At 41.5% G+C, this 24,984-nt stretch overlaps 2 protein-coding genes across 5 annotated transcripts in view; one reads left to right on the forward strand and one right to left on the reverse strand.

The window, feature by feature from the left end:
* Positions 1-24,984, forward strand: part of SH3D19 (SH3 domain containing 19) — a 196,786-nt gene that overhangs the window by 49,421 nt on the left and 122,381 nt on the right. The gene's annotated exons all lie outside the window — the stretch shown is intronic.
* On the reverse strand, positions 2,267-4,087 carry LOC122451783 (serine protease 48-like). Its single transcript, XM_043484693.1, has 4 exons — positions 3,946-4,087; positions 3,804-3,842; positions 3,502-3,661; positions 2,267-2,344 (listed from the first exon to the last, which is right to left on the reverse strand). The coding sequence occupies exons 1-4, from the start codon at positions 3,995-3,997 to the stop codon at positions 2,326-2,328; spliced, it is 270 nt and encodes an 89-aa protein (XP_043340628.1). The 5' UTR covers positions 3,998-4,087; the 3' UTR covers positions 2,267-2,325.

Here is a 24,984-nt window from a genome sequence, read left to right on the forward strand (position 1 = left end):
CAAGCAGATGTGGCTCCTGGGGGCTGTGCCTCGAGGGAGCTGACCTGCTTCTTTCTTGCTGAATCTTCAAAATCTCTCCTCAAAATCCTCAACTTAAAGCATTTCCTCTTTCTCCCTCAGCTAGTTAGGGTGGCCCCAGGAATATAAGAGGCAGAAGCATTACCGGGAAGAACCTGGAGAAGTCTGACCTGGGGGTAGCAGAAAGCTCAGCATATGAGACAACTGACTTCTCAATCCAAGACTTGTAGAAACTGATGTTTGTAAATACTCCAGGCTTGTCGATTCCGATGCAGTTTGATCCCCAGTTCATCACTCCTGCTAGAACCCAGAAGTCCTTCACTCTGCACATCAGGGGATCTCCTCTACTGGCCTGAAGGAGAGAGGACATATGGCTAGGCCATGCACAGGGCAAGAGACTAATAGTTTAGCCAAGAGCTGTGGAGTTTGGGCCTGTCCCGACACTTCTGGATTCACCCAGGGACCACAAAGCTACGAGACGTGGAGGAAGCACTCTGGGGCCAGGAGGGGCTCTGAAAGATGCCTGTAGGAGTGGGTTCTTACTATACACGCGCCTGGCTGCCCCACTGGGAGCCGGGAACAGATCATGGCTTCACTGATGGGCTCGGCTCCTCGCAACAAGCTTTCTTTCTGATACTTCTTGCACGTCTGGAGATCAATGAGGTGCACTTGTAGCTCCTTCAGTGTGTAAGGTGGTGTCATAGCTATAAGGTCAAAAAGGCAAAGCTGTGTTAAAAATTAGGAAGCAACTTTCAGCTTTGGATAGTTTCATGCCTTTGATTTTCAGGGATATCTCTGATTTCAAGTTTCTGCCCCCCATCATAAGCAGTACTCTGATTTCTGGTTTGGCACATGGTCTCAAGGCTGCAGTCCCTAGGTCTGAACAAGACTAAAGGCAGTTGTTCCTGCTCAGATACCATAGAGAGCAGAACAATCTTTTGATTTGGGAAAGCGTACGATAATGAAGATGTGAGATTATGTTGTTTGGCTTTGACATGTACTTATTATGTTCCATGGAATGTAAGAAGGTGGATCTGATATACTGAGAGAGTCAGGACTGTTGGTGTGTGAAATCCTCTCAGTCTGACTCGGGACCTTCATGTCTGCTTCCCCATCCGCCAGCCCACACACATTCTACCGGGCACTGGAGGGGAACTGAGAACTCTCTTCTCATTAAGTTCAGTGCCTTGGCCTTTTCACTTTTAAGGTCTTAGAGGTATTGTAACATAGCAGCAAAAGCTGCTGTAAGTAAGCAAAGTAATTGTAGCAGCAGAAGTAACAAGGAGGCAGAGGGAAGCTGGGGGTGAGAGGAGAACTCAAGTCTGCAACCCTTCGGATTGGTTGCTAGAGAGTAAGAGCACACCGCGTCTTTTGCCAGGAGTGGGACAGAGAGTGAGGGGGATGTCAGTGGAGCAAACCGAGCTCAGAAAATCTACTTATCCTCACACTGGAATATCCCAGGATTGTCCCATCCAGTCACCCAGCAGGAGGCTGCGTTCTTCAGCTGGACTGCTGATGTCGGGAGACAGATGGGCAGGACCAGAGGGCTGAAGGAAAGCGGGCGGGCCAGCTCTGCCACAGCGATGGCACTGGGTGCGTGTCCCTGGACGCCGGGGTAGGGGATAATCCTGGACACAGGGATGATCGCTGTTTTGGGGCCTTGGTAACCAGAGACCTGAAGTGACCCCACCAGTACCTCATATTTTCTGGGGTCCTTAGACCTGAGAAGATGAGCAGAACAAGTAGCATGGGTTCCTCGTGCCTCAGTCGTGCAGTGTCCCAGCAGAGCCCATAGTTCTGGAGGTTGTATTTTTCACCTGGCTAAGCATCATTTCTTCAATAAGTGCCTAGTATCTCCTGAATGTATAAATGAAACTTAGACATCACCTGGCTGTCATAGGGCTTTTGGTCTCAAGGGTTGTGTGTCTGTGTCAAAAGAGATAGCTTAGGAGAGAGGCAGGGAGGCAGAGACAACACACAAGTAAACAAGTATAAAATTTTTAATTGTGAAAAATCTTAAGACAATAAACAGGATTTTAAGGTAGAAAGTAAAAGATGAGGGAAGAGCCTATGGATTGGATCAGGGAAGGTCTTGTTTAAGAGAGAACCTTTGAACTGAAGCCCATAGGGCAGGAGCCAGCCATGTGAAGAGTTGTGAGGAAAAGCATCCCAGGGAAACGGTGTACGCACAGGCACTGAGGGTGCGGAGAGCGCGGCAGCTTCTAGAGATAGGAATAAACCTGGAGTAGAACGGGCTGATGCGGAGACGAGCAGATACCTGGTAGTTCATGGCTTACAGATTTTATCCTAGGTTCCCGAGCAGTGACTGGAGGATTCAAAGGAAGGAATGACATGATTTTGCTTCAGATTAAAAAAAAAAAATCACTTTGTTGTGTATATAAAGGTAGCAAAAAACAGTTGTTGTGATGTGGATGAACCTAGAGTCTGTGATACAGAGTGAAGTAAGTCAGAAAGAGAAAAACAAATACTGAATATTGGTACTGACGAACCTATTTGCAGGGCAGGAATAGAGGCGATACACAGCAGGGACTTGTGGACACAGAGGGGGAAAAGGGAGGGTGGGATGAATTGAGAGAGTAACATGGATAAGTACACTACCATGCATAAAATACACAGCTAGTGAGAAGCTGCTGCTAACACAGGGAGCTCAGCTCGGTGCTCTGTGATGACCTTGATGGGTGAGATGTGAAATGAGGGGTTGGGAGGCAGGATTGAGAGGGAGGGGATGTTTGTATACATATGGTTGAGTCACATTATTGTACTACAGAAACCACCATGTTGTATAGCAATCATATTCCAATTAAAAAAAAAAAGCCTATTATGCTGTTGCAGTGGTCAAGGAGAGATGTACTAGAGTCAAGAGTATTTTATGGAAGTAAAACTGAAGAATTAGGTGTTTGCAGTGAATGTGGAGGGTAAGGGAAAGTGAGGCTTCATATTTCTGAGCAACTGGCTGTGTTATCGCATGAGATGGGAAGAAAGGGAGAGAAAGGTTTGGGATATTGGTGGCGGTAAAATTGTAGTTCTCATTTGATCACGTTGTCTTTGAGATAGCAGTGAGACAGCGGAATAGAAATGCACCAAAACTAGAGTTAGGAGCTGGTGATGAAAATGTGGATGCTATCAACCAGTCTGTGACCTTTTAAACCATAGGAATAGGGGCAGCCACCTAGAGAGAGGGAAGAGAGCTTAGAACCATGCACCCAGAATGGTGTCAAGATGTGGGTAGGGAATTAGATGGGGAGAGAGTGGGAAACTTTTTTTAGACATTCATTTCAGTCAAGATGATTTTCAAATGTGGAGAGACCTACCTAGTACTGAACTAGCTAGGGCAGGAAACATTTGGACTTCCTTCTTGGGAACTGTTTCGGGCAGTGCCGGACAAACTCCTCTGCCCTTAGCCCAGGAGCCCCTGTCACCCACCTCCCTGATGGGTCTCCCCTAAGCAGGGCCCGCACTCACCGGAAGCAGCTTGCCACTGTCAGCACCCACTGCTTTGAGATGAGGGAGGCGGCACAGACGTGAGACAAGCCCTGGCGGATGCTGACCTGCCAGGGCCACTGCCCCACGTTGGCCTCCAGGCCGGAGACGATGCCAGAGAAAACCGCGGGCCGCCCGCAGACTGCCGACGAAGAGGAGAGAGGCCTGGGGGCCTGCCCTGGGACCCTGCCCCCCACACCCCCTCCCCACGCCGGTGTCCTCTCCTCGGCACCAGGCCCCTTCCCGTGTCCCCGGGCACGCCAACCCTGAGCGGGGCGCCTTACTTGACTTGACGAGATCCTCGGGTTCCTCCTCATCTGTCCCTGGAGAGAGAAAGGGGGCAGTGCGGAGGGCACCCAGGATGGCTTCTTATTTCCAAGGGCCCCTGACGCCCCCGCCAGGACTCTCCTCACCCCAAGAGTTCACCTGAGATCCCCAACAGAAGAGGCAGGAGGAAGACGCAGCCCGCAGGGCCCATATTTCTGTCCTCAGAGTCTCCTCCTCCTGCTTTCTGGACTCAGATCCCAGGGCAAGATCAGCTGGGGAGCAGCCTAGAAGCGGGGCGGGAACCGGCTTCCCCCCCTCAGGCGGTCCTGGGCTCCCCACTCTTCGGTGCGCACTCCGTCCAGATGCTGGAGGGTGCAGCCGCAGGACCCGGGAGGAGCCAGGGCCTCAGCGCCCCCTACTGCCGGGGCGGACCAGGGTGCGGGGGCTCCTGCCTGTGGGGGACGAGGGGTGGTGGGGGTGGGCGCTAGGAGATTGGCACAGACACCGTGGTGTGGGCCGAGGCGGAGTTCGCAGGCTCGCTCTGCCTCCTCCACCGCGTCTCGGGGCTGCCCAGTCGCTCCCACCCACTCCCACTCCCTGCCCCAGCCGCTCCCACGCCGGCCAGCAGCGCACTTCTGAGGCAGGTCCCTGAACTCGGGTCCGGAGGGCCGGCCAAGGCCTGCCCCGAGTCCTTGGCCTTGAGAATAGCTACAGGACTGATAAGATAAAAAAGAGGAAGTACACCAGTCAACTGACCAATATGTTCTTTCTCCCTTGCCCTTTTGTGCTTCTGTCTCTACCTGGTGTAATTGGTTCTTTGCCTTCCTAAGTCAGGGAATACTTACTGGGTTTTTATGGTGTACAAAGTATTGTGCTGACTGTGGAGCAGATCTGTAAAGGGGTAGGCATCTTGGGGGTGCCTGCCTCCAAGGGGCTCACACTCTGGTCTGAGAGAGGTGGAATGAGGAAGTAACTCTGGAGATTTCGACTTGTACTTGGTACCTTACAAGTACCCTCATTACGAAAGGAGGGGCAAGTGTCTCTGAGAGCCGAGGACAAAGCACTGTGTGCTGGCCCAGGCTGTCAAGCCTCATTCATGGCTTCACCACAGTCTGATTTTTGAGAACTTTTGTTCCTTGGTAGCTCAGATGGTAAAGAAACTGCATGTAGTGCAGGAGACCCAGGTTCCATCCCTGGGTCAGAAAGCTTCCCCTAGAGAAGGGAATGGCAACCCACTCCAGTATTCTTGCCTTGAGAATTCCATGGACAGAGAAGCCTGGCGGGATATAGTCCATGGGCTTGCAAAGAGCTGGACACAGCTGAGCCACTAACACTGGCACTGGCTGATCCTAGACAAGACATATCACCTAAGTGCTGAGCAAATGTTACTGCTGTTTTTAAAAACATGGCCATGACAAAACAGTTACTGAGACTCTAATGTTCCATATCAACTTCTTGGCACAGAAGGGCATCATGAGTACAATAAAAATGAATGAGATGAGAAGGCCTATAGAAATAAAGAGGAGAGATTATACTTCCAAATATCAAGGATGGAATTATTATAATTACTGAAATAGAGAATTAATTTAACTTGAAGCTTTCAAGAGATCAAGGCACAGGGGAAAAACTGTGATCCAAAAACAGGGTGAACGTCCCTGGTGGGTTTCCCTGGTGGGTTTCCCTGGTGGCTCAGAAGGTAAAGGATCCACCTGCAATGTGGGAGACTTGGGTTTGATCCCTGGGTTGGGAAGATCCCCTGGAGAAGGGAATAGCAATCCACTCCAGTATTCTTGCCTGGAGAATCCCACGGACAGAGGAGCCTGGTGGGCTGCAGTAACAGTGGGGTCACAGAGAGTCAGACACGACCGAGCAATGAAGCACAGCACAGCACACTTAGCTCACACCTCACATCTTATCCCATCTGGTGAGAAGAACCATACCCTTATTCAGGAAATAACTTTTCCCCATTGTCAGTTAACTCAGTGAGTTTGTTACAGTACTGTAGGAAGCACAGAAGTTAACATAGTAAGTGGTTTTATAGGTGATTGAGAACATTTCTTGTTTCTTATATTTTTTCTCACAAACGGTGATGTCATCATTTTGAATCATGGTAAAGTCATGTCTGTGATGAACTGAACTAACTTAAAAAGAAGTGTTGCTATTTCTTGTTATGTAACTTGAAATAAAAGTAGAGTTTAGAGAAGATTCCTCTTTCCTCTTTCAAATACCACTCTTTCCAGTTGTGCTTTGGTGCGGTCCATGTTCTCTGCATACCCTTTGGACTGTCTTGACTTTTTATTGATATTTTATTTCCTAAATAAGATAAAGAATAAATAGAGGTTTCCTAAGGAGTCTGTCTCATGTTGCTGCTCTGTGAGAGCCCACCTCAGCTTTGCCTGATTTTTAACTGTAGGAAGGACAATCCAGAGTCAAAAAAATGCCCAAAATCTCAAGATATCAAGTCTCTTCTCTCTCTATTTAGAATAGATAAGGTCTTAGAATAGAAAGCAAAATTAATTATGGCCATGAGGCCAGCAGTTAAATATTATGATTAAGGTACTAATGTGTATAATTAATAATGTAGACAATTAAAAATTCTGCAGACGAAAGGTCAGTTTAGAATTGGTTATAATTCAAGTTGGGGTGTTTTTTTTTGTTTGTTTAAAAAAAGAATAAACTAGTGTCTATAAATGTTGAATTGATTCTAAACAGTTTAACATGATATAGAAGCTTGACAGTATTTTATGTTTGCGTAACATTGTCATCTACACAGTGACTCTGGTAAGGGAGCATATTTTCATCTCTATTTTATAAATGAGGAAACTTAGAACCTTGGAGGTTATATGACTTAACTAGTTGCATCATACTGTTCACCAGCAAAGCTGGGAGTTGCTTCTGTTTCCTAGTCTAGTGCAAGTGCAAGTTGCTCAGTCGTGTCCGACTCTTTACGACCCCATGGACTATACAGTCCATGAAATTCTCCAGGCCAGAATACCAAGTGGGTAACCTCTCCCTTCTCCAGGGGATCTTCCCGACCCAGGAGTCAAACTGGGGTCTCCTACCTTGCAGGCGGATTCTTTACCAACTGAGCTCAGGGAAGCCCTCCTAGTTTAGTAATCAGATTTAAATCTAGATTTTTTTGATTCATGGTCTCGAAATCTGACTCCACACTACAGCACCTTCCCAAGTCCAGGAGACAGAACTCATTTATTCAGCAGTCATGTTTTCGATGGCCGTGCCAGGTACTGTTCCAGAATAGAAGCATGACGACATAGAAAAAGGGCTTTCCTGATAGCTCAGTTGGTAAAGAATCCGCTTGCAATGCAGGAAACCCCGGTTCGATTCCTGGGTCGGGAAGATCCCCTGGAGAAGGGATAGGCTACCCACTCCAGTATTCTTGGGCTTCCCTGGTGGCTCAGCTGGTAAAGAATGCACCTGCAGTGAAGGAGATCTGGGTTCAATCCGTGGGTTGGGAAGATCCCCTGAAGAAGGGAAAGACTACCCACTCCAGTATTCTGGCCTGGAGAATTCCATGGACTGTGTAGTCCATGGGGTTGCAAAGAGTCGGACACGACTGAGCCACTTTCACTTTCAACATAGAAAAAGCCCCGTCATCATGGATTTTTTATTTTAATTTGAGGTCAGATATGACAACTTCTTAGGAGAAAATTTAAACAAGACAGGGTTGCCAGAGTGGGCATCATTTTTAAATAGATTGGTTCAGAGGAGGCGTCAGTGAGGTGATTTCTGAGCAGGAATCTGAGGAGAGAGGCAGTGAGCCAGGGGCTAACTGGGGAAAAGGGATTGAAGCCCTGAGTGTAACTTACAAGGCTCTTGAGCAGAGGTGTGTTTGGGATGTCTGGGAAACACAAGCTGCAGCAGAGTGGGCAAGGGGCTCCCATGATAGGAGTGAGGTCAAACCAGGGGTAGGGTCACACCACATGGACTCTCAGAGACTACTGTAAGGCCTCTGGTTTCTAGTTTAAGTAGAATGGCAAGATTTTGGCCTGACAAAGGATCCTACTGGCTACTAAGTTGAGAATGGTCAAGGGTAGAAACAGAGAGGTCAGTCAGAAAATCATTGCAATAATTCGGACAGGAGGTGATGGTGGCTTTGGACAAGGCCATGGAGGCAGAAGTGGTAAGAAGTGGCAGATTTTGGTGGCATTTTTAAGGCAGAACCAATGAGATGTGATGATGGATTGGTTGTGGGTGGGAGTTAATAATGACTCCAAGGTTTTGGGCCTGAGCCAATTGAAGTGGAGACTGCCCATTTACTGAGCTGGGGCACCTGGAGGAGGAGCAGGTTGTTGAGGGTTGAAGATCATTTACAGGCATGTTTAAGACACTTGCCAGATGTCTAACTGGAGATGTTCACTAAGTAGCTGAATATACAAATCTGTAATCAGGAGATTGCCACAGACTAAAGGGCTAGATTAGGGTGGTGTCAGCATGTCAGAGTATTTAAAGCCAAGAGATGAGGTAAGGTTGCCTAGGGAATGAGCATAAATAAAACCCTCTGTGAGTTTAAGCATTGATCACACCAAAGTTTTGATTGAGGTAAGCAGGAACCGATAAGAGACCAAGTGGATAGCAGAGAGGAAGGCAGAGAGCTGGTGTAGTATTCTGGAAGCCAAGCGCAGAAAGCATTTCAAGAAGGAAGAAGTGATTGGCTGCCGAACGCGGCAAACAACAAAGAAGCAACCTTTGGATTTGGTATCATGAAATGAATTCCAGAGAAAGAAGAGAGCTTGGAGACGGCAAATATACAGGCAGTTTTTAACAGCAATTTTGTTGTTAAAGAAAGTAGAGGCACAGCTGGCAGAAGAGCCTGGGTGGAACAGCGTTTCTAATTTTTGTTTTAAGATGAGAGAAATTATGTCATGTTTGTGTACTAACGGAATTATCTGAGAGAGAAATTGATGCAGGAGAGAAAGTGGGAGAACTGCTGAAGTTGTGTCCCTGAGATAAGAGGGGACTGAGCCTAACTCACTGGTTGAGGATGAGGATGCTTAGACTGGAGCACAGACCTGTCCTTCCTACAAGAGCACAAGCAAGCATGTGGACACAGATGCTGGTTGGCGGGAAATGTGGTGGTAGAAACTGTCTCCTGATGGTTTTCATTTCCTTGGTGAACTAGGAAAGAAATCATCTGCTGAGGATGGGAAGGGAAGTGTTGAGGACTTAAGCAGAAGTGAACTGAGTGTGGGAGATGAATGGACCAGAGAAATAGCAGTGTGACTGCTGGGCACAGAAAGTACCCACTTGAAGTGAAATTGGCAACGGTGTGTGTTTACACGCAGTGTTCAGCAACAGGGGTGGAGGCATGGGGGGAGCAGAAGGGTGACTGATCAAGTTGAGAATTTCTAATGATCGTGTGGTGAAGGGGGAGGGGAAAGGAATGATTATAAAGATAAATCAGGAATTTAAACTGGAAAAGAGGAAAATTAAGAATGGGGAGGGTAGAGAGTCAAGTGAGGTAAAAAATCAGTGGATTATAAATCCTAATGGAGTTGAAAAATACTGGAAGTGGCATTCTTGCCATAAGAAGTGTAAGATAACGTGTGCTGGGAAGGTGAAATGCTTGACGTTGAGATCGTGGAGAGGATGCAGTTGTTGGTGATCCCGGGACCAGAGAGGACCACAGAGGTAGTGTCTGAGGCCGAGTGAAAAGATCATTTAGTTTTGAGGACAGATTATGGTAGAAAGGCAGTGACTGTCTTCTCAGGAGCACACAGAGGTCTGAGGTTCTTGCACTTTCCCTGAGTCCTTCAGAGTGAGGACCAAGCAAGGCCCCAGGCTGGAGAGCCACTGAAACTTGAGGCTGCATTGCATCCATAGGATAGTGGACTTTTTTGCCTGATCTTCAGCTGCAATTAATCTAACCAAACTGCTCCTTTCTTCAGCTATAGATTTCCATTCAGTTCATAAAACTCCCCTGGAAGACACAGTTAGATCTAGTGCACATGTGAGCAGAGAGAACGCCCCTTCTCTCTTGGCAGGCAGGCAGGCAGACGGGAAGAAACCGAGAGTTAATAGTTATTATTAAAATGTTACTAGGCTTGGTTCCCTCTTCTGCTGCATGCTGAATCTCCTTTACCATTATTGAACATTTAAATAGTAGAAAAATGTATGAAGTAGAGTTTCCTTCTCATTTCTCTACTCCTAGCAAGTCGTGGGTTGTTTTTGAACATCATTCCAGGTCTGTCTTTCTGTCCTTCTTTCTCTTTCTGCCTATGATTATGTATTTGTGTGGGGTCCTTGTCTTTCTGCCTGTACTTATATGTTTGTGTGGGGTTTGTATACACATACCCATGCAGATGTATATTTACATCACAGAAAAAAGCAGAAGTATTCTTTTATGTGGTGTAACTTTTCCTACTCAAACTTTTTCTACTTCCCGTGCCTGTATATACCAACCTAATTACTTTTCTTTAGAACAGCTGCATAGCAGTACACAGTATAGAAATAGTATAGTTTGAAAATTAGGCCAAAAAAATCATGCCCTTGTTGATTGGACACTTAGGTTTTCTTTATTTTCTGCTATTATAAATTATGCTAAATATGTGTATTCTTTATTACTCTTCCTGCATACTTGGATGTTGCTGTGATATGAATTGTCCTGACATAGGATTACAGAAGGAAAGACCTTTTGTTTTAGAATGTGTCACAGTCTCTGTTTCTGAGACAGCTTTGAGAACATGCTGGGCAGCATGCACAATGGAGCCAGCACGTGGCCTACACTCTGCCTCTGGAAACTGACTATGGAGGGACCCCTCCTTTGTGGAGGAGGCCAGAGACTTGGCCTCCACTCGACTGGAAAATATCCAACAGCGCATAAGCCAGCCACTGTGATGCCCTTCCTCTTTGACCTTTAAGAAGCAGGAGTCAGCCCATGAAGTTACCTGTAGAAGAAAAAAAGAAAAATCTAATCTCTGTTGCAAAATCTTCCTCCAAAAAGCTGGCCCCCATTTATTATGCCTGAGGGCATCTCTTCCCACCTCATTCAAACTGGTTGTTTGTCTTCCCACCCTCTCCAGTTCAGCCAATCTGATAAGACCATGAGGAGAAAATATTTTAACCAGACAGTACTGTAATAATTGGGGGGAATAACTGAAGTTGGGAAATAAGAAAAATAGCGAGATAGTTTTACGCTTATTCCTTATGTAGAGTGTGGAATAGTAATGCTTCTCCAAATTCTGAGACTTTGCTAAAACAAAGCAGGCCTTAGCCAACACCTTAAATAGGAAAGTGGACATAGGCAGGGCTGGAGATTAATAGAAGTCATAGAAATACAAGGACAGAACTGATTTGTTTCTGAAAATGTTTCCAAATCTATTTTTTTTTTCAAATCTATTTTTTTTAAAGAAGTTTGCAAAGATTTCAAGTCTGCTGGTAAACCCAGATAAAGAATTGATTTCAGATTTTATCTAAGTTTAATTCTGAATTTCTGGTGACTAAATTGGAAAGAAATTTTGTATCAGTAATCAGGTTTCCAGATCTTTAAACTTTGACCTTTTTTGAAAGGAGAGACCTGTAATAGTACATATTGTAGATTTTGTACTGCTTCTTCAGATTCTCATGGTAATTCTATGGGCTTCCTGGGTGGGTTAGTGGTAAACAATCAGCCTGCTAATGAAGGAGCAGGAGACACAGGTTCAATCCCTGGGTCAGGAAGACCCCCTAATGGCAACCTACTCCAATAATCTTGCTGAGATAATCCTACGGACAGAGGATCCCGATGGGCTACAGTCCATGGAATCTCAAAGAGTCAGACACAACTGAGCATTCACGCATGCTTATTCTATATTGAATCTTATATTTATGAACTGGTAGTAAAAGTTATTTCTTGTTGGTGACTGATAGATTTTTCTGATACTTTTTCAGAGAAACATTTAAGCTTTCAGTATGAAACCAGAAGAGCCAAGTATAATTTTTTTCTTTTATTTAACTAAGAAAATATATTTTAGTAGTGTGACTTTTACAGACATGATGAGGATATACCTAGGATGAAGGGTATGTGCAGACTCTGAATATATGTGTGAGCATATGTGTATTTTGGTTACCTTTATTTTGAATTTGTATTTGTCAGCAAAATAATTACATAGCCTTAAGTGCTTTATGGTTGGGTTTTCATGTAAGTGCACATCTGTTTAAAACGCAAAACAGTCTTGTAATATGCACTTAAATGTCTCTGAGGTTCACTTTATGTCTTTATGGAGAAAATGATAGAAAAGTAACAGATGGCCAACAAGGATATTAAGTTGACAGGGAAGCAACTGAATTTAGTTCCAGAATTTAAGAAATTTAAATCAGTATAAATTCACTTCAAGAAAATCTTGGGAGTATGTTTCCTCTGAAGTGTGTTTGTTTTGATTTTCTGGGGGGGTGGGGCATGCTGGAAAGGAAGGAGGGAGGGAGAGAGAGAGAGAGGGAAGAGGAATTAAATAGATTTGAACCCATGTTTATGGTTCCAGAGTCAGTGCTATTTCCACTTCTTCAAGAGTCTATTTTCTGTTGACCTTTATTAGAAGAAATTCTTGATACTCAGGAAGTTTTGCTAACCTTAGATCCTAAATATGCTTCTGACTGGATTATGCATGTTTGAACATGTAAAAATATTTTCTTGGTAAATTAAGTTTAATCTTTTACTTAATGTTCCCTACTGTATGGGGAGAACTTTGAAGCAAGGATCAGAAATCAAATGACACTAATGCTTCCTAATTAGAGAAATCTCTATTCAGTGCTAACTAAAAATATATTGGCTGGACTTCTAGTCAGCTAGGCTTAATTCTCAGCACTAAATTCCTGAACACTATGGGTAAAACACTTTGTTCACTTTAGAAGTAGCTAGGCTATTATGGCGGAGGGGTGGGTGGCTGGGGGAAGCAGTTAAGAAAACAAAAATCATTTAAAACTATCTTATTGTTAGAAAATACAGTTAACATGAAATAAAGAAGAATGGTCATCTCTGATGACCATCTCTGTCTGGAGGCAGGATGATCATATTTTAGTATTTTCTTCCTATTGCTTGTTGCCCATGGGCTATTAAAAATAAGTGTTTCTGGAAGCCTCAGTACTGAAGATAGGTAAATGGGAACACTTATACTGCCTTTTTTCCATAAGTACCAGGTAGCTTTAAAAGAGCAATGAGAAAATTATACCACTTATGCATAGCACCACATTGTTTTCTCAAAAGTAAAGAACTTTTTAATATAATACAGTCACATGATATGCAATTCAACTCAAGATTTGACTCTGCTGTTTTATTTAATCCATATAAAATAGATGCGAGGACTTCTCTGGTGGTCCAGTGGCTAAGACTGTGCACTCCCAGTACAAAGAACTCAGATTTGATCCCGGGACAGGGAGCTAGATCCCATATACCACAACTAAGAGTTCACACGCCGCAATGGAAAGATCCTGCGTGTTGCAGCTAGAACCCAGGGTGCCCAAATAAGTTATATATATATATATATTTTATGTGTGTATATATATATATATATTTTATGTGTGTATATGTGTGTGTGTATATATATATATGTATATGTAAAATGGAGGGGCTGGAGGTCACAGCAGGGGCTGACTCTCTAAGTGGTCAGAAGAGATCTTTTTAGGGTGATGGGAATGTTTTAAAATGATTGTAATAATGGTTGCACAACTCTGACAATTTACTAAAAACCATTGAATTGTACACTTCAAACAGGTTATTTTAAGGCCTGTAAATTATGCTTTAATAAAGCTGTTAATGTTTTTTAATGAAATGGAAAGTACGTGACCATAGTTGACCCTGGAAGACAGAAAATCTAAAAGAAAATATATTATTGATGAAGCTGAAAAATTTGTTAAAGATCTACCCTCTCTTCTCTCTTCTTCAGGTTTATAAGGCAGATCTGTCACACCTTAAGGAACAAATCATCCCAATATGATTTTGAACTGTTGTTTAGAAGATAGAAAATGAAGAGAAGTTTTCATTTACCTTTTTATGAAGGGAAAATAACATTAATATTGAAACAACAAAAAGATATTTTTCCTAAAAGAAAACCAAAGATCAATTTTGCTGTGACTATTAAAACAAAAATCTTTGGAAGAAAAATTATAGAAAAGAATTCAGTATCGCATTTGAAAAGTAACATACAAAATAGCAGTGTAGGATAGTCCTGAGTAGTTTGGGTTCTAGAGGTGGACAGGCTTGGAATCTCAGTACCAGGACCAGCTCTGTGACCTCAGCAATTCTGCTTAACTTCTTTCTTTTCTTGTCAACAAAGTGGGACCAGTAAATAAGAAAACTTACTTCATAGGGTTCTTGTGAAGGCTGAGTGAGTAAGCACTCAGGAAAATGTCTGACACACAGTGAATGTTGGATATGACAATAACTGCATAGCTTATAAATCTTGAATGTGTCAGAATTTGTTACTCCTCTATTGTTGACCATTAGATTTGCTGTTACAAAGAGTGCAATAATACATATCTTCATATGGAAATTTATCTCACTTTTCTACATAGAATTTTAGGAGTAGATTTTAGAGAAAAAATCATAAACTTTAAAAAAAAGTGTTTATTGAAGTATAGTTGACATGTTGATTTCTGCTGTATATCAAAGTAATTCAGTTATATATACATATATTTTTCATATTCTTTTCTGTCATGGTTTATCACAGGATACTTCCCTATGCTATACGATAGGACCTAGTTGTTTATCCCTCTATATATACTAGTGGCTCAGATGGTAAAGAATCTGCTTGCAATGTGGGAGACCTGAGTTAGATCCCTGGGTCAGGAAGACCCTCTGGAGGAGGACATGACAACCCACTCCAGCATTCTTGCCTGAAGAATCCGCATGGACAGAGGGGCCTGGCGGGCTGCAGCCCATGGGGTCACACAGAGTCGGACAGGACGGAGCGACCAAGCACAGGCACAATCCCAAACTCCTAGTCCCTCCTGCCCTCCACCCCCTCCCCCTTGACAGCCACGAGTCTGCGCTGTCTGTGAGTCTGTTTCTGTTTTGTAGATAAGTCCATTTGTCTTGTATTTTAGATTCCACGTGTAGGTGATATCATATGGCATTTGTCTTTCTGTTTCTGACTTACTTCACATAATATGATAGTCTCTAGGTCCATCCATGTTGCTGCAAATGGCATTACTTCATTTTTTTTAATGGAAAAAGTCATAAACTTTTTAAAGGCCCATATTGCTCTCCAGATAGATCATCCCCTTCCTACAGATGATGGTAAGAGTGTCTGTATTTACATTACTCCCACTAGAATTGAACATCATCATTGCAAAGAAAATCTGAGGTAATTTGTTAAGTCCCAAATAGAATGTAATCATTTATATCCTTCATTTATTGAGAGCATACAACATAACCTTAACTCAAACATTGTCCCAGTTGAGTTCAATTCAGTTGCTCAGTCATGTCCGACTCTTTGTGACCCCATGGACTGCAGCACACCAGGCTTCCCTGTCCATCACCAACTCCCAGAGCTTACTCAAACTCATGTCCATTGAGTCGGTGATGCCATCCAATCATGGCATCCTCTGTTGTCCCGTTTCCCAGCATCAGGGTCTTTTCCAAGGTCTTTTCCTCACATCAGGTGGCCAAAGTATTGGAGTTTCAGCTTCAGCATCAGTCCTTTCAATGGATATTCAGGACTGATTTCCTTTAGGATGGACTTGTTGGATCTCCTTGCAGTCCAAGGAACTCTCAAGAATCTTCTGCAACACCACAGTTCAAAAGCATCAATTCTTCAGCCCTCAGCTTTCTTTATAGTCCTACCCTCACATCCATACATGACTACTGGAAAAACCATAGCTTTGACTAGAAGTACCTTTGTTGTCTCTGCTTTTTAATATGCTGTCTAGGTTGGTCATAGCTTTTCTTCCAAGGAGCAAGCATCTTTTAATTTCATGGCTGCAGTAACCATCTGCAGTGTATTTGGAGCCCAAGAAAATAAAGTCTGTCCCTGTTTCCATCTATTTGCCATGAAGTGATGGGACTGGACGCCATGATCTTAGTTTTCTGAATGTTGAGTTTTAAGCCAACTTTTTCACTCTCCTCTTTCACTTTCATCAAGAGGCTCTTTAGTTCTTCTTTGCTTTCTTCCATAAGGGTGGTGTCATCTGCATATCTGAGGTTATTGATATTTTTCCTGGCAATCTTGACTCCAGCTTGTGCTGGAATCAGCCCAGCATTTTGCATGATGTACTCTGCATAGAAGTTATATAAGCAGGGTGACACTATACAGCCTTGATGTACTCCTTTCCCAGTTTGGAACCAGTCTATTGTTCCATGTCTGGTTCTACTTGTTGCTTCTTGACCTACATACAGATTTCTCAGGTTAGATAATGTGGTCTGGTATTCCCATCTCTTTAAGAATTTCCCACAGTTTGTTGTGACCCACACAATCAGAGGCTTTGGCACAGTCAATAAAGCAGAAGTAGATGTTTTTCTGGAACTCTCTTGCTTTTTCAATGATCCAGTGGATGTTGGCAATTTGATCTCTGGTTACTATGGCTTTTCTAAATCCACTTTGAACATCTGGAAGTTTTCGGTTCATGTACTGTTGAAGCCTGGCTTGGAGAATTTTGAACATTACTTTGCTAGCATGTGAGATGAGTGCAGTTGTGCAGTAGTTTGAACATTCTTTGGCATTGCCTTTCTTTGGAATTGAAATGAAAACTGACCTTTTCTAGTCCTGTGGCCACTGCTGAGTTTTCCAAATTTGCTGGCATATTGAGTGTAGCACTTTCACAGCATCATCTTTTAGGATTTGAAATAGCTCAACTGGAATCCCATCACCTCCATTATCTTTGTTCTTCGTGATTCTTGCTAAGACCCACTTGACTTCGCATTCCAAGATGTTTTGGCTCTATGTGAGTGATCACACCATCATGGTTATCTGGGTCATGAAGATCTTTTTTGTACAATTCTTCTGTGTATTCTTGCCACCTCTTCTTAATATCTTCTGCTTCTTTTAGGTCCATACCATTTCTGTCCTTTATTGTGCCCATGTTTGCATGGAATGTTCCCTTGGTATCTCTAATTTTCTTGAGGAGATCTCTAGTCTTTCCCATTCTATTGTTTTCCTCTGTTTCTTTGCATTGATCACTTGAAGAAGGCTTTCTTATCTCTCCTTGCTATTCTTTGGACTCTGCATTCAAATGGGTATATCTTTCCTTTTCTCCTTTCTTTTTCGCCTCTCATCTTTTCTCAGCTATTTGTAAAGCCTCCTCAGACAACCATTTTGACTTTTTGAATTTCTTTTTCTTGGGGATGGTCTTAATCCCTGTCTCCTGTACAATGTCACGAACCTATGTCCATAATTCTTCAGACACTCTATCACATCTAGTCCCTTGAATCTGTCACTTCCGCTGTATAATTGTAAGGGATTTGATTTAGCTCACCCCATGAACTCCTTATTGCAAAATTCAGACTTAAATTGAAGAAAGTAGGGAAAACCACTGTACCATTCAGGTATGACCTAAATTAAATCCCAAAATCAAAACATTTTCCCAAAACACTGGAAACCCTGAAATATAGAAATGTTGTTAGTGCTCCTGGAGTTGAGTTTTCATTTTCCTATTCAAATTGTATATGATGTTAGAATATTTACCTTTTGTAGCTTTGTTTTAGCAACTTAATCTGATGGAGAAATTTTCCTAAAAACATTACTTAAAAAATAATCTACCAAAACAGTTGCCACCAGGGAAAAAATTTTTATTTTCAGCTTTGTTTTATTTATTTATTTTGCCTCCCAAGACAGTTCTAAAGTCATGTGTCTCTCCAATACTTCTCTATGTTGTTCTTTCTCCAGGTAACCTCATTCCAATCTTTCAAATAACATTTTTTTTTTTTTTGGTCGTGCCCCCACATGACATGCAGGATATTAGTTCCCCAACCAGGGTTTGAACCTGTGCCCCATGCAGTGAAATCTCACAGTCTTAACCACTAGACTGCCAGAGACATCTCCCAGTCTCTTTAGGAACTGAGAATGGGTCAGGTCTCAGAGAAAGAGTCATAAGCCTGCATTGGGCCAATATATAAATCCAAATTTAGATTACTTTTCAACAGGAGCAAACCAGGAATGTTTATAGTCATTTACAGGGAACAGGTATGTCTGTCCCTGGACTGTCTAGCAGAGCCTTGGGTACAGTCACCACTAAAAGCTGGGAGGGTGAAAGGAATCCATCTCTGTCCTAGATTTGTTCTCCTACAGGCTTGACACTGCAGAGGGAGAAGTTCCTTTTCCTGGAGTAGAACTTTCATCTGAAATCTTGCCATATAGCCATGTCCCCTTAGTCTTTCCCTAAGAAACAAATTTAACAGGGAACTGTGTCTTGTTACACTTTTTACTCAAGACTTGAATGAATATATTAGTTTTAAGACTTTACGTCATAAAGGTCAGCAGTGATAAATTTCCTTAGCAGTTTAATTATTCTTGTATATATTTTAATTCTGTTTAACAGAGATTGCTCCTGTTCGTGTCTTCTTTGTTATAATTATGTTTTAGAGACAGACACACGCATTGACACTTGGTTAACATTTCAATCCAATATTGAAAATGTTCTCTGTACAGATTACTTTAAATTGGATAGTACAATTGAGAGACAGTTCTGATGTGCATTTGCATCTCAGGCTCTTCCAGAATGTACATTTCATTTGATATATGTATCTTATGGCCTGTGACTATAACACAGTATAGTTAGGCCTTTTAAAAATAAACCTTGCATTTATGTTTAAATTTTAGTTTTAATCTCCTTTTTTCTTATTGTTTCCTTTTAATTCTTTTAGTTGAAGTATAGTTGACATGCAATATCATATTAGTTTCAGGTGTACAACATTGTAATTCAACATTTAAATACATTATGAATTGATCACTACAAGTCTAGTAATCTGTTACCATACAGAATTATCACAATATTATTGACTGTATTCCCTATACTGTACATTACATCCCTGTGACTTATTTACTTTATAATTGAAAGTTTATACCACTTAATCCTCTGGCCTATTCCATCCCCAACCCCTTATTGTTTTTTTCTTTAAGATAATTATGAGAAAAGGTCATTTCTGCAATCTTCAGATACAGAGAGAAACAGTTTAGAATCAAGTATTAGCATCCTCACTCATCTGCCAATGCAAGAGACACAAGAGACACAGGTTCGATTTCTGGGTTGAGACTATGCCTTGGAATAGGAAATGGCAACCCCAATCCAGTATTCTTGCCTGGAAAATTCCATTGGCAGAGAGCCTGGAGGGCTGCAGTCCCATGGGGTTGCAAAAGTTGGATGTGACTGAACACATACAGACACACACACACATAAACACACGCATCCTGCTTTCTTAATCTAGTTGCAAATTCTATTTTCCTTAGGTTAATTTGGATGTTGAGCTTTCCCCCATGCCCTATTAATGTTTTAAACAATTTCTCTAAAATATAAAGGTGTGATTCCACCAGAATCATGTATTGGGGTGTCTTTCAACTCAAGAAAATCCTTAAGCATTTTCTTTTTTCAAGATGTGAAACAATTCTGTGGCTTCACAGTGAGATGTCTCTGTCTCATTTACTATAGACTGTTAAAGGTAAAATCAGCTTTTGTTTCCTTGTTATTAAATTTAGGAGCTAGTAGCTATTTCAGTAACCCACAAAAATCACTTAGCCTCCCTACCAATCAGTGTCTGCTAATGTCTTGAAGATATGTATGTAACACTTTGGAATTTAAATTCCACAATGCATCTTGAAAATCCATTGAGTTTTTCACTTTTTGAAGAGGAAGTATTTGGAAATATACTTCCTGTTCAGTTCTTCTTACAAGGATTTGAAAATCTGTTTATAGTTTGTCTCCTTTTTTTTTTTTTCAAAGACTAACATTTTCACTTTACTTTTTTACACTCTTCAAAACTGCATACACTCTTCAAAATTGCACTTGGGGATACCATTGATACATACTTTTGCCAAGAACTTAATATAATCAGATTTTTTTAGTTTTTGTCTCCTTTTTAACAGTGATTCTCAAACCACGTTACTGTCTTCTCTAAGCTTATACGAAAGAATAACAGTTTTCCTCAATACTTAGGGAAAGAGTAATAAATTAAGAGTTTTTGAATATTCGTTTTTCTCCAACAGTTGTGACGCGTTAACTTAGGAAATAGCTTTGGAAACACATAGTATAGATCTAATATCTCATGCTTTGTTTTCGTCTTTAAAATGATAACAATATTGATTACCATATGTTAATCTCATATCCACTTATGACTTAATTTCTGCCAGTAGGCAACGTGGTATGAATGCTTAAAACATTTAAGAACTTCATGTTGTCAGTGACATCCTTACCAGAGGTGGGAATCATTTCAATTACCCCATATACAGTTTGACTCCCATATCTTAATGGTGTTTATGGAGAGAAACAGAAAGCAAGAGACATTTCTTTTTCCCTTTTATAGTGTATAGGCTTAAATTTTTATTTGCTATAATAATACTTTTTATTTGATCATAACAGAGTACTCTCAGTTTACCTATTAAGTGATTTTTCTTACAAATATTTGGACGCAAATTTCTAAGGAAGTGCACAAATTCTTGATTGCACCATTATTTGCTCTTGGCATCATACAGTTTGAGGAGAGAGAACCAGTGAGAAGGCTTTCATCTATACAATATTTGTTGCTGGGGAGAAGGAAGAAAAGTTTGAAGGTATTCTGTTCTCTCTAAATCCTTTTACAATTTATCTAATAGTCAGAATTATTCTTATGGAATTATCAGAGTGTCTTTCACCTGGAGTTATTATTGGAAATTTATTTTGCTTATTCTTCCCCCCCCCCCTTGATTCCTTCATTTTAATTAGTTGTACTACTATCAAAGCCAAATCTATGTCTAGGAGACTTTCTTACAGCTTTTTATTGAAAGATCACTTATCTTTTTTATTTCCCATGTATAATATTTAGAGAGTAAGAATCTTCTGGCCCTAGTTAAATACAACCCCCATTATTATGGAAGCTACCATACCAGACGCTTTATGTCTTAGAATAGTGACATTAATTTCCCAATCAGCTGTCACTCAAGGGTATGCTGCTGCTGCTAAGTCACTGCAGTCGTGTCTGACTGTGCGACCCCACAGACGGCAGCCCATCAGGCTCCCCTGTCCCTGGGATTCTCCAGGCAAGAACACTGGAGTGGGTTGCCATTGACCCAGGGGTATAAAGAACCATTTAAAGTCATATAAAACCTATCCTTATAAATACATCTTCCCCTTTCTATTCCATTATAGTTTTTTTTTTTCTTTTTACAACCAAAATTCTGACTTGTTAATAGAAATGTGATGTTTTTAGTCTCTTTCACTATTTATTTTAAAAGATCAGAAATGTGCTATTGTGAAAAGCCATCTTAAGCATGAGATTGGAGTCAGATTAAGTTGAGTTCTGGTCTCAGTTCCACCCTTTGCTGATCCTGTGACCCTGGGCAGTTTACTTGTTATTTAGTCGCTAAGTCGTGTCCATCTCTTTGCAACCCCATAGAGCCTGTCAGGGTCCTTTGTATATGGGATTTCCCAGGCAAGAATCCTGGAGTGGCTTGCCATTTCCTTTTCTAGGGGGTCTTCCCCACCCAGGGACCGAACCTGTGTCTCCTGCTCTGCCAGGCGGATTCTTTCTCACTGGGCCACCTGGGAAGCCCCGGGCAAGTTGCTTACTGTTTGAGAGCTTCACTTCCCACGTGTTTAAGTGAGAATGCTCACAGGGCTGTGAGGGTTAGGGCTGATGCATACGGCACACTGAATGGACGTAAGTGCAGCCCAGATTATTCCCAGTCCTCCCCCGTTTCACATGGATCTGGTTGGTCAGGCCAGTATGGGAACTTTACAGGTATTTTTCTTAAAGAACCAGAAATCCAACTATCTGCAGTATTTTAGATTAAAGTCAGAACTTTTAAAACATGAATACTCAGAGTCCTAATTCATGTAGTCTTGAAAGTGAAAGTGAAGTCACTCAGTCATGTTTGACTCTTTGCAACCCCATGTACTATACCTACCAGGCTCCTCCGTCCATGGGATTTTCCAGGCAAGAGTACTGGAGTGGGTTGCCATTTTCTTCTTCAGGGGATTTTCCCAACCTTGGGATCAAACCTGGGTCTCCTGAATTGCAGGCAGACGCTTTACTGTCTGAGCCATCAGGGAAGCCTTATTCTTCCGTAAATATTAAAACAGAAACCTGTCATTCACCCATTTAATCAGGGCTATTATTTTTAGCAGCTTTTTTTTGTTTAAAAACTTATTAGATATAATTCACATATCATCTAATTCACCTGTTCATACAGTTCAGTAGTTTTTAGTATATTCACAGTGTTGTGCAACCATCACTATAATCAGTTTTGGAGCATTTCATCTCTCCAAGAAAAAATCCTGAACCCTTTCACCCTGACCTCTCATCCTCCCCAGCCCTAGGAAACCACAAATTTACACTCTGTCTTTCTATAGATTGCCTATTCTGAACATCCCGTGTGAATGGAGTCATTGAATATGTGATCTTTTTGTGACTAAGCTTCTTTTGCTTAACATGGTGTTTTCAAGGTTCATCCATGGATAGCATGTATCAGTGCTTCATCCTTGTTGTTGCTGAATAATATTACATTTGTGGCTGTACCACATGTTACTTATCCACTTGTCAGTTGATGGATTTGGGGGTTATTTCTACATTTTGACTGTTATGAATAATAATATTATAAAAATTTTTGAACAAGTGTCAGTGTGGATGTATGTTTGAACTTTTCTTGGGTTTTCAACTAAGGGTGGGATTTCTGGGTCATATGGTAACTGTTTTCAAAGAAGCTGTACCATTTTACATTCATACCAGCAATGCATGAGGATTCCATTTTCTCCACATCTTTTTCCACACTTACTATTACCTGCTTTTTCAATTACAGCCATCCTAGTGAGCATCAAATGGTATTTTGTTGCAGAGTCTTAGTTGCATCTTAAAGTTGAGTATATGACTCATGCTTTGGTATTACCTGGTCAATGCTAAGAGTGATGCATTGGGGAAGTTAAGCCTTATATTGCAGAATCTTCTCTTTTTTTTGAATACCTGGTGAACAGAACTGCCCTAGACTCTTTTTTGCTCCTATGATTTCTGTTCATCTTCTGATTTGCAGTTTTCTGTTTCTAGCCCTTCTCTTGGGTTAATGAGCTCTCCTCTAGCCACCTCTCTCTATAGATACTATAGCAGAGTGAAGAGAGCCATTGCAACCTTTTCATTTTTGCCTTTCCTTCATCCATCCTTCTTGAGACATTTTCTCCAAACAGAATAATAGAGCCTGTTTCTAAAATAATTCTGTTTCTGAACATTTATATACTAAGTTCTCAGGATAGAGTATTTCTTGTTCATAACTTTTCATCTGTCATTTTCTGACATTTTCTGTCTATAATCTTCTCCTGAAACACTAATTTTAGGAATGATATGCACCTCCTAAATCTATTCTCCATTGCTGTTAATTTTTATCTTCATCTCTGTGTTTTTAAAAATTTTGTCAACTTATTTTTTAGATTACAAACCCAGTTTTCAGCAGTGTCTGTTCTGTTTTTTTATGGATGACCCATTTAATCTTTTATATTTATAGTCATATTTAATTTCCAAGAACTGTTTCTTATTCTCCATTTGCTCCTTTTTCATGACAGAATCTTCTTCTTTTGTAGATGTGACATGCTTTTTCATGTATGAGAATGAAATATTCCCTTCCATTCCCTAAATTTTCCTTTAATTCAGAAGTGATTGTTTATCTTGGTCTTTCTATTTTATATTATTGATTTCCCTAAGATGTTTGCTTATTTTGTAGGTACATGTTTATGAATAAAAGACTAAATTGACTGGTATATATAGTGGGTTTGTTTCTCCAGAAATGCTTTCCTCTGGATGATGTGAATGCCTGTGTCAACAGGTATAGTAATGGATGTACCAATAGGTGGACTTTTCAACCTCTTCCCCTCCCAAATTGCTAAAATAAGGAAGGAGTTAGATGTATCTGGAGATGGAGTAGTTTACTGTATTTTCCCTCTAGGACCTGTCTTTCTTCTTCATCTCTAAATTTCTGGGACTGAAGTTACCATCAGTCATAAATTACCTTAAACTCTAGTCTTTTTCCCTCTCAAGCCCCAGGTCCTTCACAGGGAATCTTCCCAGGCTGATCACCAACTTTGTGTGGACAGCAGTTTTCTGCCTTTAGCTCAAAAGGAAAGCCTTGACTGGCTACTGGATATAATTGGTTGTTTCCTGACTAGATGATCACTCTGTTTCTTAAGCTTAATTTTTAATTGCCTGTGGTACATGAGTTAATTTATGAATGTTGCAAACAAATGTATTTCACCCTGTGTCGCTGAGTCTAGGTATGGAGTGGTGTAGTGGTGACAGGCAAACCTAAGATATCTGAAGGTCTGGTGTGTATAAATGATACAGAAGCTGTCCCAGAGCCAATTTCTGGTTCATGGCTTATGTATCAGTATGTTACAGTTCTTCCTCCTCATCCCCCAGTGTTGTGTGTTTTAGCTGTCATTAAGAATGGACTTTGCATTGCAATAAAAAGGTGGATAACTGTATTTGAAAAGAAAATCAACCACAATCCAGATTGGTATCCTATAAAATTATACCACAGTAAATCTCCTGCATATGGACAAGTTCCATTCTGAGAGTGTGTTCATTAGTCCAGTTTGTTTGTAAGTATCGAACAAGATTAGCCTAGGCGCCCACCTAACATAATGTGTTATACAGTACTGCACTGTAATAGGTTTATAATACTTTTCACACGAATAATACATAAAAACAAACACAAAATGTAAAACCTTTAGAAATAGTTATTTGCTTTTGGTTGCTCTAGGTCTTCGTGGCTACACCCAGGCTTTCTCTGGTTGCGTGAGCGGGGCTGCTCTTCCGAGTGATGCCCAGGCTCTCCCTGCAGTGGCTTCTCTTGTTGTGAAGCACATCTAGGCAGTTGTGGCGCACGGCCTTTAGTTGCTCCGTGGCCTGTGAACTCTTCCCAGACTGGGGATCGAACCCATGTCCTCTGCATGGGCAGGCAGATTCTTATTCACTGTACCATCAGGGAAATCCCCAAAACATTTAAGCTATACATTATCTTACAGTATAGTAACTTGAAAAGTACAGTAGTACCTGGTACATCACTGATGCTCTTACGCTTGCTCCCAGACATACTGGGC

This window comes from Cervus canadensis, chromosome 1 (assembly GCF_019320065.1).
Source record: "Cervus canadensis isolate Bull #8, Minnesota chromosome 1, ASM1932006v1, whole genome shotgun sequence".
Taxonomy (NCBI): domain Eukaryota; kingdom Metazoa; phylum Chordata; class Mammalia; order Artiodactyla; family Cervidae; genus Cervus; species Cervus canadensis.

Bases quoted from the DNA above. Each gene is read 5' to 3' on its own strand.
- LOC122451783 (XM_043484693.1), bottom strand. From the start codon at position 3,997: ATGGGCCCTGCGGGCTGCGTCTTCCTCCTGCCTCTTCTGTTGGGGATC. The intron at 3,843-3,945 runs GTGAACTCTTGG...TTCTCTCTCCAG, and splicing joins TCTTCTGTTGGGGATCTCAG to GGACAGATGAGGAGGAACCC. The intron at 3,662-3,803 runs GTAAGGCGCCCC...CTTCGTCGGCAG, and splicing joins CGAGGATCTCGTCAAGTCAA to TCTGCGGGCGGCCCGCGGTT.